The 15,345-nt window shown below is 48.4% G+C and overlaps 1 protein-coding gene across 2 annotated transcripts in view; it reads left to right on the forward strand.

Moving 5' to 3' along the window:
* LOC119403765 (ras GTPase-activating protein raskol) overlaps positions 1 to 15,345 on the forward strand; it is a gene marked incomplete at its 5' end in the record, with an annotated part of 185,247 nt that overhangs the window by 62,053 nt on the left and 107,849 nt on the right. For both annotated transcript variants that reach the window (XM_037670599.2, XM_037670600.2), the window contains 1 exon segment: positions 3,019 to 3,295. In XM_037670599.2, coding sequence (XP_037526527.1) covers positions 3,019 to 3,295 — 277 coding nt within the window.

Raw genomic sequence — 15,345 nt, forward strand, 5'->3', positions numbered from 1 at the left:
GTCATAGAACGCCTGTTTATCATGCGGAAGGCGTGGGTTTGATCCGCAGCACTGAAACTGAAGATTTTTATTTATTTATATGCGTCTACCGCGAATTTTCGCTCATGGACAACGTTGATTTTTTGCTTACAACCAACGACACTGGAATTTCTGCGAAACGAGCTCGTTAACGGTGTCTCATTAAAACAACTGCGACTTTCGAGCCGACCGAACAGAAACATCAACAAAGGTACAAGAAAGGTGCCCTTTCCAGGTGACGTTCCTGCGCTAGTCATTAAAAAAATATAAGAGAGCTCAAAAAGAAAAAAAAAAGTGCCCCAGTCACGTCACAGGCAAATGGTAGTTCTTTGCACCTCGCCCAGTCGTGCATCGCCCCTGCATGATGTTCTGCCTACGTGGGTCTATTCAACGCCATGGAACGTTTACAGAAGGAATGTCGTTCCCTCTGCCGTTCTCTCGAAAACATAACGAGTTACCATTACAGTTCCACTGATGGCGGAACTGTAATGGCGTTCCAAGGAACGCCATTACATTACAAAATGGCGTTCCTTGGAACGCCATTTTATACAACACTGCATCAAACCCACCGGCAGCATCATGGTGGGTGAGCGATCTGTCGCCAAGCATCTCAATGGCGAAAAGTTTACCGGGATGTGCGTGTGGTGGCAGAAAGCGTGTTTCCGATGAAGACGCGGGTGTTGCAATGCGGCTAATGGCTCTGGAAGTCGAGCCAACAAGAAATTGTCGAGTTGCTTGCGGAATTTCGCAGCAATCCTAGGCAAGCTCCTTTTAACTTATGTGGTAGCACTCATGAAAACTTCATTGAGGCTGAAGTACCCGGGAAGAGTATTCGTTGTGATGAGCCATTTTTCGCAGTTTTCTATGGGCAGCTGATGGGGAATGTAAAATTATTCGTTGTGGCAGAAATTTCATTGTATCAGACTTCGTTATTGCAGGATTCGACTGTACTACACATACATCTCTGGAGGCTGCCCTAGACATGCATAGTGGTTAGATAAGTTTCAGATTGGCATATTTTCTGTTCGAAATTTTCATTATGTCAAACTATCTTGCTATATCCTTCGAGTTCAACATATTCATGATCTACTGTATTAAGTTTTTATGACAATCATTGCAAATTTGAACTTAACTGCTGTACACCTCTAAGGAACATTCTGCTGTGAATTGATGCAATGTAGACCACATAAGTGCTCAGTCACAGCTTTAAGCTTTTTCTGTAAGATATTTCATTTACAGTTGCTGACCGATAATTTTGACTTGAAGTGGACCACCACAAACTCTGATTAACCTGAAGTCCAAATTGCCAAAATTGCCTAGAAATAAAGAACTTTTATGTGCCAACATGAAAGTGTGTTGTATTCTAGGGTCATCATTTTCATATATTAGGTAAATATTTCATGGCTAGCACTATACACATTGGCATCTGCAAGCAAAGGTACTCTTAGTGCAGTGCCAAGGACACTGTCTTATAACATTGCAGATAATGTTGTCTCCTGTTAATGCTCCTGGCCCAAGTTATTCGGTGCCTTGCTGCATGCACTTGCTTATGGCCCAGTTCGTATCTGCACTTTTTTCATGATGCTGTTTTTTCCTCTATTTCTTTACATGCTTTTCACGATTTGGCAGTGGTTGGGGACCACTCAGATTGGCATATTATTTAGGGATTTGTCAGTGGTTAGAGCTCCACCTGAATTATCAACTGGATCAGTTGGCTGTAAATGATGGATAATGGAGGTGCCAAATTGAGCAGAATGGATTGCTACAAAATTGTTGCGCGTACCTCGACCATTGCCATGCTGTCGCTTCAAATGAAGCAGCCACTACATGCACCCTGGGAATATCAATGTCGACCTCACTGTGATTGCTGAATAATCACATACTTCTCAAGAGTCATTGAGGGTACAGTTGGTGGCATGTGAAACTGCTTGGAGAAGTTTGTGTTGCTGCTTAATACACTCATACCTCGATATAACGAACATGGATATAATGAATTATCGGTTATAACGAAGTAAATGAAGAATAGTCTTGTCATAGCTACAGTGTTACAAATAGACACTTATAACGAATTTTCAGATATAACGAAGTTATTTTCGTGGCAGCTGTGACTTTGTTATAATGAGGTTTGAGTGCATGTAAAGTAACTAACTGGATGCACAGAACGGAATTCATACGAAAAATCATTCAAATGTAGCTTTTAGGACTTAGTGGTCTGGCTTGTTCCAAGACCAGGGTGCTTTCGGCAGTTGGTAGATGATTGGTTTGGTAGTTTTGGTTGTTAAAAGGTTCTAAAATACTGCTCTTTCTGTTCAACTCATTGAGCAAATTAGTACACTGTTGCGAAGCTAGTGTCCAAATTATCACACGGTGTGCAGTATTTTGTGTAACATTTCAGTTTTCTTTATACATTAACTCTATGGGGCCAGTGACAGTGACGTGGAGCTGTCGGAATAATCAGGTATGTCCAAATTATTGGTGTACAGATTATCAGTCAGCAACTGTATATTTAACAAGTAACATGCTTAAGTTCGATGACTTGTCCTTGGAGAAGTATGCACCACATGTGGAGGAATTAACATCTCAGGTGGTCTTACAAATAGCCAATTACATCAGAAAAAAAAAGTGCGTGTGGCTGTTTTCGGCAAGTTAATTTTTCTTTATCAGGCAGTTCATAAAAGTCTGACCAGTAATGCCAAGCTCTTGTCTAAAACAGCCATGTGGACATTTGAGTTTGTGTTTCAAATATTCAATTTTAATTGCCAAGTCTGTTTAGTAGAGCTTTCTTGTAAAGTTAGGGTTTATACTTTTTGTCTTATAAAACCCACTCCATTTCTCCTCTTTTTTTTTTCCCCTCATACTTTGTCATGTAAGATAAGCAAAGGAATTTCTGAAGCTTTTATCTGCTGCAGCCAAGTTTAATTATCAGTTAGTGTTAAAAGATTCAAGTGGGGGCTCATGTGATCAGTAGTAATGAGGGACATCTCGTGTGTTTCACCACAGCCACCTGCCTGCTGTGAACACCTTGACGGTGACTGTGTTTCGGGAGGCTGACAGGCGCAAGCGACGTGACAAGAGCACAGCACTGGGAATGGTGACTGTTCCTCTTGTGCCTGCTCGGGCTCACCATGTAACTGAAAAGTGGTACCCTTTGGTGCCTGAGCTGAAAGGGCCACCAACTCCTGGAGCAAAGGAGAGCACGCCTCCCTCAGTGAGACTCAAGTGGCGCTACCAGTCACTGGAAGTGCAGCCCTTGGCTTCCTATCAGCCTTTCCTTCAGGTACCATGTACTTCCTGCTTCTGGTCACAGTTGTAAAATTTTGAATGTACAGAGTTCTACAGAAATGCAATGACATAGCATTTATTAGAAATTTATGTGGCATTCATACAAGCATACTGTGGCCTTAAACCTTGCCTGGTGTGTTGTGTTTTGAGGTAAACTCACAAGAGAATGTTTTTTCCAGAAATAAGAAGTGGATGGCATAAATGCTTATTTTTTGTTGATGCGCACTCTGTTGTCGGTTGTCGACTATTAAGTCATAATGGTGTGTTTGTTGGTGGCCGCCATCTCGCCTTCACTCTTTTTTGATGCCTATCCATGAAGGCCTCAATTGTGCGGAAGTAGGAATCATTTATTGACCAGTCTCTGCTTTTCCTAAAAAAGTTGGAAGTTCTTTTGCAGCACACTGGCGTTGACGACTTGAGAGGCGCGGTTAACTTTTATGTGACAAAAGTCATCGTGGTTATTACTTCTTGTATTCCAAGGCATTGTTTGGTTCATCGCAAGCGGTTGTAAGTGTAAGGAATGGCGTTATGAAATGTTGCGGTGTGGACGTGGAAGCTGGCCACCATTTATTTATTTTTTTCCTCACTGCCATTCTGCTGTCCCTGGAGAAATATCAAGCAAATGAGTGTCCAAAATCTGCATGCGCGCAATGCTCACTGATCTAGGATTTCTTAGTCATGATTAAACTGGAGTGGGGCATACGCAAGTACACACCTCTACCATGCTTTAGAAGGCCTGTTTTGAATTTTTCCACATTTTATGTGCCATATTTTTACCACAAGCATGTCTGAAATGTTTGTTCACCCGCCACAGTGGTCTAGTGGTTATGATACTCAGCTGCTGACCCGCAGGTCGCAGGATCAAATCCCGGCCATGGCAGCTGCATTTGGATGGAGGTGAAAATATTTGAGGCCCGTGTGCTTAGATTTAGGCACACGTTAAAGAACCCCAGGTGGTCGAAATTTCTGGAGTCCTCCACAATGGCGTCTCTCATAATGATATCGTGGTTTTGGGACATTAAACCCCAACAGTTAATTAATTAATTGAAGTGTTTGTTTCAAAAGTAAGACACTTTTAAAAATACTATAATGCATGTGCACTCTGTGTGTGCGCGCGCTTTGGAGTATAACTCACCCATATAACACAAGGAATGGCTAGCTCCCAGAGTGGATGCAGATACCGATGAGAATAGGCCACAAGCATTCTGTGTGCGTTGCATGCTAAAAGCCCTCATCTGTCCAGATCCATTGCCACAGCGCTAAGAGGCACTTCACGCTTGCCATTTGGCACGGGGCAACTTCATTTTAAGTGCACTAGGGAGTGAGGCTTGCTTGCTATGGAGACTACACACACGCAGACCATGACTGTTTTTCGCTAGTGCACTGTGCTGGCAAACAGCTGCCTGTTTGGCATTCCAAAATATTCTCTGAGCACCTGTACAGTCAGTGTTCAATTTTTCAGACTCCCTAAGGTCCTTGAAATTGTCCAAAAGGTTGTGTGGTCCTGAGGAACGAATGTATTCTTTTACTTTCCTCAAATGATAAAGTGCCATAGCAACGTCTGAAATTATTAGCTCAATTAGCTCTGAGGGCCTGTCAGCACACTTCTAAGGCATCTCGATGCTCGGACAGTTAGTGCTCTTGAATGTATGCGGCACCTGCCAAAAACTCTGCTAAAATCACCAAGTGCATCTCATGACAAGAGCCGGCAATGCCAATGAAGATTCATATATGATGCCACATAGTAAATGTTGCCTAATGTGCCCACTCAAGGCCTTTTCTTTCTTTTTAACAAAGTGTGGGAAAAAGTGCAGCTCTCTTGCACGTCCTTGTGATACTGCATGGTACTGATACTAAGGAAAATTTCCAATATATGACACAGAATGAATGCAGCTGTGGTGGCAGAGTAGATGAATTGGGCAACATTTACTGTAGCATGTGTATGCTTATATTCAGCAATATCCTATTGAACAAAAACCGCCACCATTTCACTGAAATGCTTGTGTGTGGAGCCATTTGTCCCTAGCTAGTTGTGTACAGCTCATGCCATGATTTGCGGGGCACTTGCAGTGCCATACACCCATGTATGCTGTGGTAGTGTCCTTTGTACGCACTTCACTTCGGACTGTGCACAAGTTCCTGGGGTTGGGAAAGCATCTTTCTGGGAAAATACAGTGATGGTGAGCTGCTTTTGTTCCTGCAAACGACACATACTTGGCAATTCCTCGCAAAGAGGCAGCAACAAATGGTGGCATAGCATGTGTAGGTTATCTCTTATTAAAAGTGTACACCACAATACTATTAAGCAGATAGTTGAAGATGTTATGTAACCCTTTGAGGGTTTTTGCCGTACATGTACGACATGCCAATATGTTTAAAACACGTGCCTTTTTTGATCATTTCGCTTGCTTGGCATGTGCTGCCACACTTTGGAAATACGTGGAATTTTTTTCATGTGCCAATGTCTCTCTGTTGTTGGTTCTCTTTTTTTATTTCTTTCCAAAGCGGCACACCGACTTCCCCTTGCGCATCCGAGCGCATGCATAGTGCGGCTGGTTTCGGTTTCATCCTTTAGGTGGTTATTGCTTCTCGCGCCTGCAAAGCTGATGGCTGTTTGATTTCTAATCTCTCAAAGGGTGACTGCTTGTTACTCTCTCGTTTATTGCTCCCCGGGGCACGATTACATCTGTTTCCGTGCGATGCTTAATTGCACAAATGATGCCGCCGTGGTTATGTTTCCTGTCCTGGGGACTCGGAAAAACTAACTCGGTCTCGTTGGTGATAAGACGAAGGATTATTATAGCTTTTTCAGTCATTTTGCTTTCTGGAGAGGCGCACAACCATGAAGTTTTCTTCCATGCACTCATTCACGCAATTTGCTTACACTATGGAAGTGCGCGCTGGTTGCTCTGCTGCTGGTGGGTCGAGCGACGATTCTTCTGATGTGGACTTTTCCCCAAGTGTATTTTAGTATGTCTGTGAGCTATGTTTAATACAACACATTATTTTTATTTATAAAAAAATCGTAATAGTGTTTTTTTTTTTTAGGATTTTGCTTGATGTTACTCACGAATAAACTATGTGTGTGTAACAACAAAAATGATCTTTTTGTCACTTTACGGTCACGCAAAAATATTTTAGACAATTTTTTTCTTAAATACAATTGTCTGAAGAATTTAATTCAGCAATAAAAAAATTACATATTTTTCGAGTGCATTTCGCGAAAAAATTTGACTCCCCAAAGGGCTAAGGTAGTCAGCAATAAGTTGTATTTTTCGTGTGTGTCCACCGTCATGCCTCTGTGCAGGTCTGGTGCACTTGCACCACTGTCGTAATCATTAGTTAACTTCTCTGTGCTCGCTGGGGCACTTTCTGGCACCGACTGCTGTGTTAGTGAGGGGCACAGTTAAACTTTATACCGCAGAAAGTGATTGTAGTACAGACTAACTTGTAGGCATAGCATACGTCAAGCCACCGCGACTCTCAGTCGGCAAGCACATTAGGCTCTACGGAGACTTAGTTGGAAAGTTGTTGCAATTGCATTTTAATCATTAGTGCATGATATGTAATACAGTCGCCGACCGATAAATCGGACACCGATAATTCGGACATGCTCGGTAATTCGGACAGTCGCGCGGCACCGCCGATGATCCCATAAAAGTAATGTGTGAAGACGACCGATATTTCGGACAGCTGCCAGATCTACATTCGATAGTCCGGACCCTGTCCGAGACTGTCGCACATGCCGAATCACCAGCCATTATCTCCTCCGGCACCCATACTATAGAAAGTATGGCCTCAGAGAACAAAACGAAAGCTAAATTGTGATCTATGAGGCTTTATTTCGATCGCTACTTTATGCCTCGGAGATTTGTAATTGAAAATGCCGATCTTGGAGGCACTGCTCAACTGTGGGAAATCGTATTGACATCGCAAACATCCTACATTCCGGTTCCTGTATCCCCGCGCTGCTATTGCTGCTATTGCTGCTATCGCTGTGATTCTGTCGAATGTGTCTGCGGTAAAGTGTTTTGCTAAGGCAGTGACTACGATGACGGGGCCGTTAGCGCAGTACTATCGTAAGAGTGAGGGGGCCCGTCAGCGTAGTGTGATCGGAATAGTGAGGGGGCCCGTCACCGCAGTGTAATACGGTGACGGGCCTCGTCTCGAGCCCTCGCTGTTCTTTCGTCATCGTACAGCAATCACATCACACTGGCGGAGATACAGGCGGACTTGGTTGCATGTAAGTGGAAGTGCGTGCAGCAATGCATTGACAACTTTTTTCGGCCACCAGGACACTGAGGTGTCAATAAAAGTACAGTAGAACCTCGTTGATGCGTTCCCGCTTAGTACGATTTCCCGGCTCCTACGCTCGAAATCGCGAAAATTAAAAATAACCAAATACAGCTGTGTGTAATACGTTCCGGTTAATACGTTCCCAGAAATTCGGCAGCAACGTTCAGCACCGCGGAAAATTACGGTTGTATGATACGTTTTGTACTCAGAAACTCTCATTCAGGTGTGCAAAAAGGGCCCTCTCATGTACTTGTGAAGCGCGAAGTGGCAGCAGACAGCGGCCACGCGGCGACGTCGGCTTCTCCGCAGTGCCTTTCCCCCCCTCCGTGCTTTCTTTGTTTTGCTCAATTTCCCCCTCCGCGTCTCTTCCGAATTGCTCGATCGCCGCTCTCTGTCAACCACACACCGACCCGAAGGCAGGCGGCGACATTGGCCGTCAAAGTCTTCAAAGGCCTTTAAAAAAAAGTATTTTCTGTAGCACTTGGCACGATTTTGCTGAGCATTGCAAATCCATCATCCGTAACACGGTACGTAGATGCCCACTTCTTACATACATTTTTGTTCAGACCCCGTGGCTACAACAGCCGGGGGAACTAACAATGCGGCCCAATGAATGGAGGCTGTCGCTCCTCCAGTCTGCCACGGTTCAGTACAAGACCTACGGAAACGCACATGCCGCCGCTAAACTTTAGCCGCCGCCGCATTGTTGCCTCTGCACAACACGCCGCGACACGCAACCATAGCAACGCCGCCATTGTGCCCAGTGTATACAGTCGACGTCCGATTTCCCGGACCCTCAAGGGACCGCGAAAACGTCTGGAAAATCGGGCAGTCCGGAAAAACGAATGCACATGAAAACGCACCTTTTTGGTACCGTATTTTCCGGTGTATAAGTCGCACCTTTGTATAAGACGCACCCCCTACTTTTTAAGACTTTCGAAAGAAAAAATATATAAGACGCACCTTTGTATAAGACGCATCTATTTTTAACTCAGTCGACATGATAAAACACAATGACCCACGCAGAGTACATTGATTGCGAAATGCGTAGTCACGCACGGCACTGAATATCTGTGAGCAGCAGTTTTATTAAGGCGCAGAAAACCACTACTTATTCTACTGGATTTGAAGCCACATCCTCCGGCGCACTGTCAAAAGTTCTTCCGCCTCGGTTGGCAGCATCGCTGGGTTGCCGTCCTCAGCCTCTGAGTAACTTTTACGCAGCATTGTAAGCACCTTGAAGCACATCGTTGGCACTGCCTGTACTATGGTGGCTACCATACTTTTAGGGCATTACCAGACTTGGCGAGAACACATAAACAACGAACGCGCTGCACGGTTATCACATGATTGTCGGATACCACCTACACACGCATACAAAACGTAAAGGGCGACCGGAAGCCGGAAGCTGCGACTACTGCTGGACTGCAGCGACGCAGCGACGTCTCACACGGAAACTGATGATGATGATAATGAAGTGGTACTTTCGCTTTTGTAACTGATATTGTGGGTGCTACAACGTTACAATGGACCATTGTGGTGCTCTTTTTTATTTATTGCCTCAGTTCTGTGGGTTTAATTCTTCGTTTAAGAACAAACAATTCAAACAGTACAATGGGGCACGCGACAGTGGTGGCTTTTATTGCGGCCGTAATCTCCGTGGTCGCCACGCTGCTTGAACAGCAAGTAGCTGACATCTAAGATCGCAGCCGCTTCATTGTTACAACAAAATTAGATATATTTTTACGAATGCTCTCGAGCTCTGTTTATCGTACTCATAAATTAAATATAAACAAATTGGTCTCGCAGAATCACGTGACTTTTTGCGTATATAAGACGCACCGTTATATAAGACGCACCAGCGAAAATCTAGGAAAAAAGGTGCGTCTTATACACCGGAAAATACGGTAGGTATTTTTCGCTGACGGAGAGGGTCACAGCTGGAGTACAAGATTCCCATAGCAATTCAGCCAATGCATCGTTTAGGTGGTTCTGAAAAGAGCCGTTTATAAAAAAAAATACGACGTGGCCGGCACTACCTCATAGGTCAGCACTTGGGCGCAAAGAAGTCGCTTATTTTCTTTTGCACGGTCCGCTTGCCCGTGATTATGTCTGCCTCAATTTCAGTCAACGTCATGTTGCCGCTGTACACCAATGACAGTGTCATCAGTGCTCGCGTCAACTCCGAGCTCGTTGGCTGTGTAGGAGCTGGCTCTTTGTTCTCGGTGTCGGAGTCATCGGAATCCTCCGTAACTTGATGAATGATTTCGTCATCGGTCAACTCCGCACATAGCTCGAGGTCTTTGTCAGCATCGGCGAAGCCCTCCAAGGTTATCTCGGCTGGAATCAACACGCCGCCAGCGCGCAGATCGTCGAAGGCAACGTCCGCGGATGGCCGTTCGTCATCGTGAGCCTACGAGGTGGCTTTGTGCGCTTCGAAGGCGCGGACGAAGACGAAGGAGCAGTCGGTGCCATTGCTGTAAACGGCGAATCCGCTCGACGAAAAGCGCAGCACGAAACAGCTAGGAACTCGGCGGATGCTGAAGGTCGGGAAACGTGATCACTGAAGGTAGCGCGCAGCAGCAAACGATCAACCGCAGACACGACCGCAGAGCTGGCACAGCTGACAAAACAACACGTTATAGGGGTTACTTAGTAACGAACAGATCCGCGCGTGCGAAACTGCCCCGTCTTTGGATCACACAGCGCACTAGAGGAGTGTAGTTACTCGCTACTAGGTGCTACGCAGCAGCCCTAACAGTCAGAGCTGTGACACCCTATCCCGCGGTTCGCGTAAGTTGCGACCGCGGCGGGTTTCAGGCCAGTGGTAACAGAGACGAGTTCTTTGCCTGACACAGTTTATTGTGCCAAAAGCGCCACCAACGCAACAAAATACAAGGTAAGAACGAAGCGGCGGAGTAAGTTCCGCACGACAACGTCAAAACAACAACAAAATGGGAAGCACACGAGATTGAGAGCGATAAGGTTCAACTCACCTCTCGTGGCTTCGCAGTCCGGCCCTGAGGCAGTAAGTTACCTCACAATAGACCGGGCGTTGCGCAGGGGGTGATGGCGTCTGGGTGGCTCCCGACTCGATCAAGCTGTGGTCGTCACCGCTGCTCGAGTCGAAAGACAAGGCGGTCCCCAAGAAAGCCGCGCGCGTCTCTTGGGGTCTGGAGAGGAGTCTCTCCAGAAAAGGGCAAGGAGGGAAAACGGGGCATCTCGACTTCGGCCAGGGAGCAGGGCGCGAAAGGCTGCGGGAGCGGCACAGTGCCCTCTCCCACGAACCCCTCTCGCCACTGCGCGTACAAACGTAGCGGGAAGCCGAGGTGCGCCGCGTTGAAGACAATGGGTTGCGTGTGCAACCCCACATCCCCCCCTCCTTAATTGAACCCTTTAGCCAGAAAAAAAAAAAGAGGATCGCCATCACCTGGGGCTTAAGAGGGGGCTAGCGGCTCCACCAGGAACACGGCGAAGTTCGTGTCGATGAAGGAGCCGCACGGAGACGCAGATCACCGTTATCGCTGAAGGGGCAGTCACCCGGCGAGCCGGAAGAAGGTGTCGGTGAGTGATAATGCAGGGCAGCTTGACAGTTGAAGACAGTTGTCAGGACAGCTGTCAGGACGGTCGTCGGGACAGTCAGGAACCCAGGCCCAGGCAGCTCGGTCGGAGTCAGCTCGGCTTGCTTCTGGCGTCGCTCGCTCGCTCGGGTTTTGCGGCCCATGGTGTTGGAAGGGGGCACCCGGCTGGATGGATTTCAGCGCCAGACTGCAGGCCACCTTGATATGCGTTGGTCGCATCGCCAGGAGAGCGTCATGGCGACGCAGGAGAGTTGGCTTGGGCGCTCATTAGTCGTTGCCCTCTGGTGGGGTAGATCGTTCCCCTCCTTTTCTCGTTTCTCCTAGTCTTTGCTGCTCCTCCCGCTCTTGGTTCTTTCTTTCTCTTTTTCTTCTAAGGCGTTTGGAGTCGAAATTCTCCCGACACCTGCGGCTGGCCGGCTGCAACCCCCGTTCTGCGCAGCGGGATACCACGCTCGTACCGCGGGTGCCCTCCGTAGTTCGGTCGCCGGGTCTGCAACTCTTCGCCGGGCTGTGCAGTGGTTACGCGAATTCTTCTGCACCGAGGCCATTCGGGACCGGAAGCTGTTTTGCTGTTTTTCTTTCGCCTTGACTCTAGCTGCTGCAGTGGGCTTTTGGTGTCGCCGCTCTCTGCTGTAAGACGCTTGCGTTGACGGCTTGATGCAGTGCCAGGCTATGGGACGTCTGCTGGCGAAAACGGTCGTTTCGGCTTGGCTGTTGTTGAAATGCTGCCGATGGGTGATCTGCGACTCGAACAATAAGTTAGCCCCTCTCTTAGTCTCCGAAAAAGCAAGCGCGTGCTCGCTCTCGAAGGCTGCATGCTAGATATCAGAGGAGCGTCCCATCCGATATCATGCACAATAAAGCCCCTACGAACCGGACAGAGTTAGTTCTGCCGAGATCGCAAGTTGTAACGTCGCACTGAGCTCGTATGTCGAGCCGTGCCTTCGGATGCCACTGCCTGCGGGCGCGGGGAAGCGTTTCCCTCGGGCCACTCGTTCCCTCTGTCATAGTAGGGTTTGAGATCACAGACATGCACCGGTCCGCCGATCGGTCTTAGCGTTAAGTCCGTCAGCTTGTACACGAGAGAAGAGACAGTCTCTCCTACCCGGTACGGTCCTATCCACTTCAGTGCCAGAGAAGCTGAGAATTTCTTACTGGCATCGCTTAGGACATGATTGCGCTTCAACACCAGGTCGCCCACTTTGTACTGAACGTCCCGATGAGAGCGGTCATACTGCGTTCTCTGCTCCCCACGAGCAGTGCTCAGGTTCCGTCGTGCTTTGCCCAAAGCCTCCGTCACCTTCGCGCGCAGCCCAGCTGCATAATCGGCGCGTGCCGACGAAGCAGCCAGTTCCGTGCTGCGTTCCTGTAGAGTATGTTCTACGGGATTGAGCAGCTCTCTCCCAAAATTGAGAGTGGCGGGGGTAAAGCCAGTCGATCGGTTCACGGTCGTCCTCAGAGCAAATCCGATTTCAGGGACGCAATTGTCCCAATCCTTGTGCGCCCCCGCAAAAGCAACAAGCATGTGCTTGATGTTGCGGTTTACACGTTCGGTTGGATTTGCCTGGGCGTGGTACGTGGTTGTTCTCTTGTGCTTAATGCCCAGGGCTGCACAAGAGTCCACGAAAATTTTGGCGGTGAAATAGGACGCATTGTCCGTAATTAACTGCTTTGGATAGCCGAATCTCGTGAACACTTCGATGAGCTTTTCCATGATAATGCGTGCCGTCAGCCTTCGTAGGGGGAACAGTTCCACCCACTTAGTGAAGTGATCTGTGACGACGAGAAGGAATTGGTTTCCTCTCGGTGTTCTTGGGTAAGGTCCCATGACGTCACAAGCCACTATTTGCCATGGTGTTTGGCTTTGGATCGGCTGCATGAGCCCGGGTGGGCGTCCACCACGCGGCTTCACGCGTTGGCACACATTGCATGAGCGGGCGTAGCGTGTTACATCCCGTTTCATGCCTGGCCAGGTAGCAAAGCGGCACAACTTAAGGTAAGTCTTAGGGCCACTTGCATGCCCAGCGATGCACGTATCGTGAAAGTAGCGTAACAGTGCTCCTCTCAACGTGCGTGGGATCACCGCTTTGAAGGACTCATTTGTATCCTTCTCCGCAGGAATGTATCTCAGCAAAGTGCCGTCAGAGTCTAGCAGGTAGGAATCCAACGCGCTCACAGCATTACCAGCTGTTTCAGAGCGCCGCGCATTAATAGCAATACCAGCTGCGTCAACATGCGCCGCGGCCGCGCCGCCGGGCTCCAGGAGCCCCTCAAACACCTTTTTGCAAAATGGATCCTCCCGCTGAGCCTCTAATAGCTCCTTCCTGCTGAACACGTTCCCCACTGAACTGACGCAGTCCAAGTGGTTAACGCTCTCCTCATTTGAAGGTGGGTTGTCCGCCCTTCCGTGAGGACTCTCGCCGTCGAGCAGTGTAGCAGTTACTCTGCTCTTAGGCTGAGTTTCAAAGGTGTCAGGATGGGTATTAATGTTACCCCTCGTGACAACATCGAGCGTCGCAACAGTTACGTCGCTCTCGGGCACGACTTCGGGCAAGGTGAGTTGAGTAGTAATGTTACTCTTCTCACAGTCAACGGGCGCGCGCGAAAGTGCGTCCGCCGCAACGTTGCTCTTTCCTTTCCTGTAGCGAACGGTAAAGTCGTATCGCTGCAGGAAAAGTGCCCATCGTGCAAGTCTGCCGCTCGGCTCCCCTAGGCGTCTAAGCCAAGTTAGTGCCATGTGATCAGTCTCGATAACAAATTGAACTCCATCAATATAGTAATCGAACTTTTTGAGGGCAAAAATGATTGCCAAACATTCCTTTTCCGTCACTGAATAATTTTTCTCTGCGGGAGTCAAAGAGCGGCTAGCAAAAGCTACCGGCCGCAAGCCACCTTCGTGCTGTTGGAGCAAAACCGCTCCTAGGCCGAGGTCGCTGGCGTCCGTTTGGATCACAAAATCTTTGCTGAGATCCGCTAGCCTTAATTCAGTGGTTTCCGCGAGCGCTTTAATGAGGTTGCGTAGTGCCTCCTCTTGCTCGGGACCCCATCTCCACCGCTCACCTTTCCTCAACAGAAGTGTCAAGGGGGCTTGCAGTGCAGCACAATCTGGGATAAACTGACGATAAAAGTTCACCAGCCCCAGAAAGCGTCTCAGTCCACCTATGTCTGTCGGTGATGGATAGTTCAATAATGCCTGAACCTTGTCATCACACGGCAGAAGGCGACCGTTATCCAACGTGAAACCCAGTAGCGTTACTCGGGTTTCGGCAATCTGAGTCTTGGCCGGGTTTAGCGTTATTCCCGCCGACCTCAGACGCTCCAGCACGTCCCTGAGATGGCGTAAGTGCTCATCAAAGGTTCGTGAGTATACCACGACATCGTCCAGGTAAGCAAGAGCGTAGTGCCACCTTGCATCACCTAAGACGCGGTCCATCAGGCGCTGGTAAGTCGCAGGCGCACCGACAAGACTGAATGGCATACGGGTAAACTGGTAAAGGCCCCTGTGACAAGTGAAGGCAGTCTTCTCTCGGTCACGGGGATCTACCTCCACCTGAAAGTATCCTCTGCTAGCATCGAGCGTAGTGAAGTACTTCGCTCCGCCAACATTGGACACGATCGAGGGAATGCTAGGAAGCGGGTATGCATCCTTGCGTGTTACCTCGTTCAGGCGACGGTAGTCAACACAAAGGCGGGTCGTCCCATCCTTTTTAGGTACCAGTACCACGGGAAAACCCCACGGGCTCTCCGACCTTTCGACAACGCCTGTATCAAGCAGTTCGTCCAGAGCGCTGTCTAATGCTTTCCTCTTAGCCAAACTCACCGGCCGAGGATTGCATTTCCAAGGAGAAGCATCGCCTGTCTCAATTTTGTGCCTAACTAGCGCAGTGCAGCCAGGCTGTTCTGTGAATATGGCGTCATATTCATTCAGAAGCGATGAGAGGCGAGCTTTCTCTTCCACCGTCAAACTGCTTGAGCTATTGAGCAGCGGGTGGTCCCTTTCACCCCGCTCTTCTGCAGTGCACAGTGCCTCCGCAGAGGGGGACGGGGGACGCGCGCGAGGGGAGCCGTTCCCTCCGGCGCGTTCTTTCTCCGCGGGTCGGTTTGTCGACCCGGCAGAAACATGTACGAGTGACTTTTTCGGGCAATTGTTGGGACGGTCTGCGCGCGA

Source organism: Rhipicephalus sanguineus, chromosome 1 (assembly GCF_013339695.2).
Source record: "Rhipicephalus sanguineus isolate Rsan-2018 chromosome 1, BIME_Rsan_1.4, whole genome shotgun sequence".
NCBI classification, from domain to species: domain Eukaryota; kingdom Metazoa; phylum Arthropoda; class Arachnida; order Ixodida; family Ixodidae; genus Rhipicephalus; species Rhipicephalus sanguineus.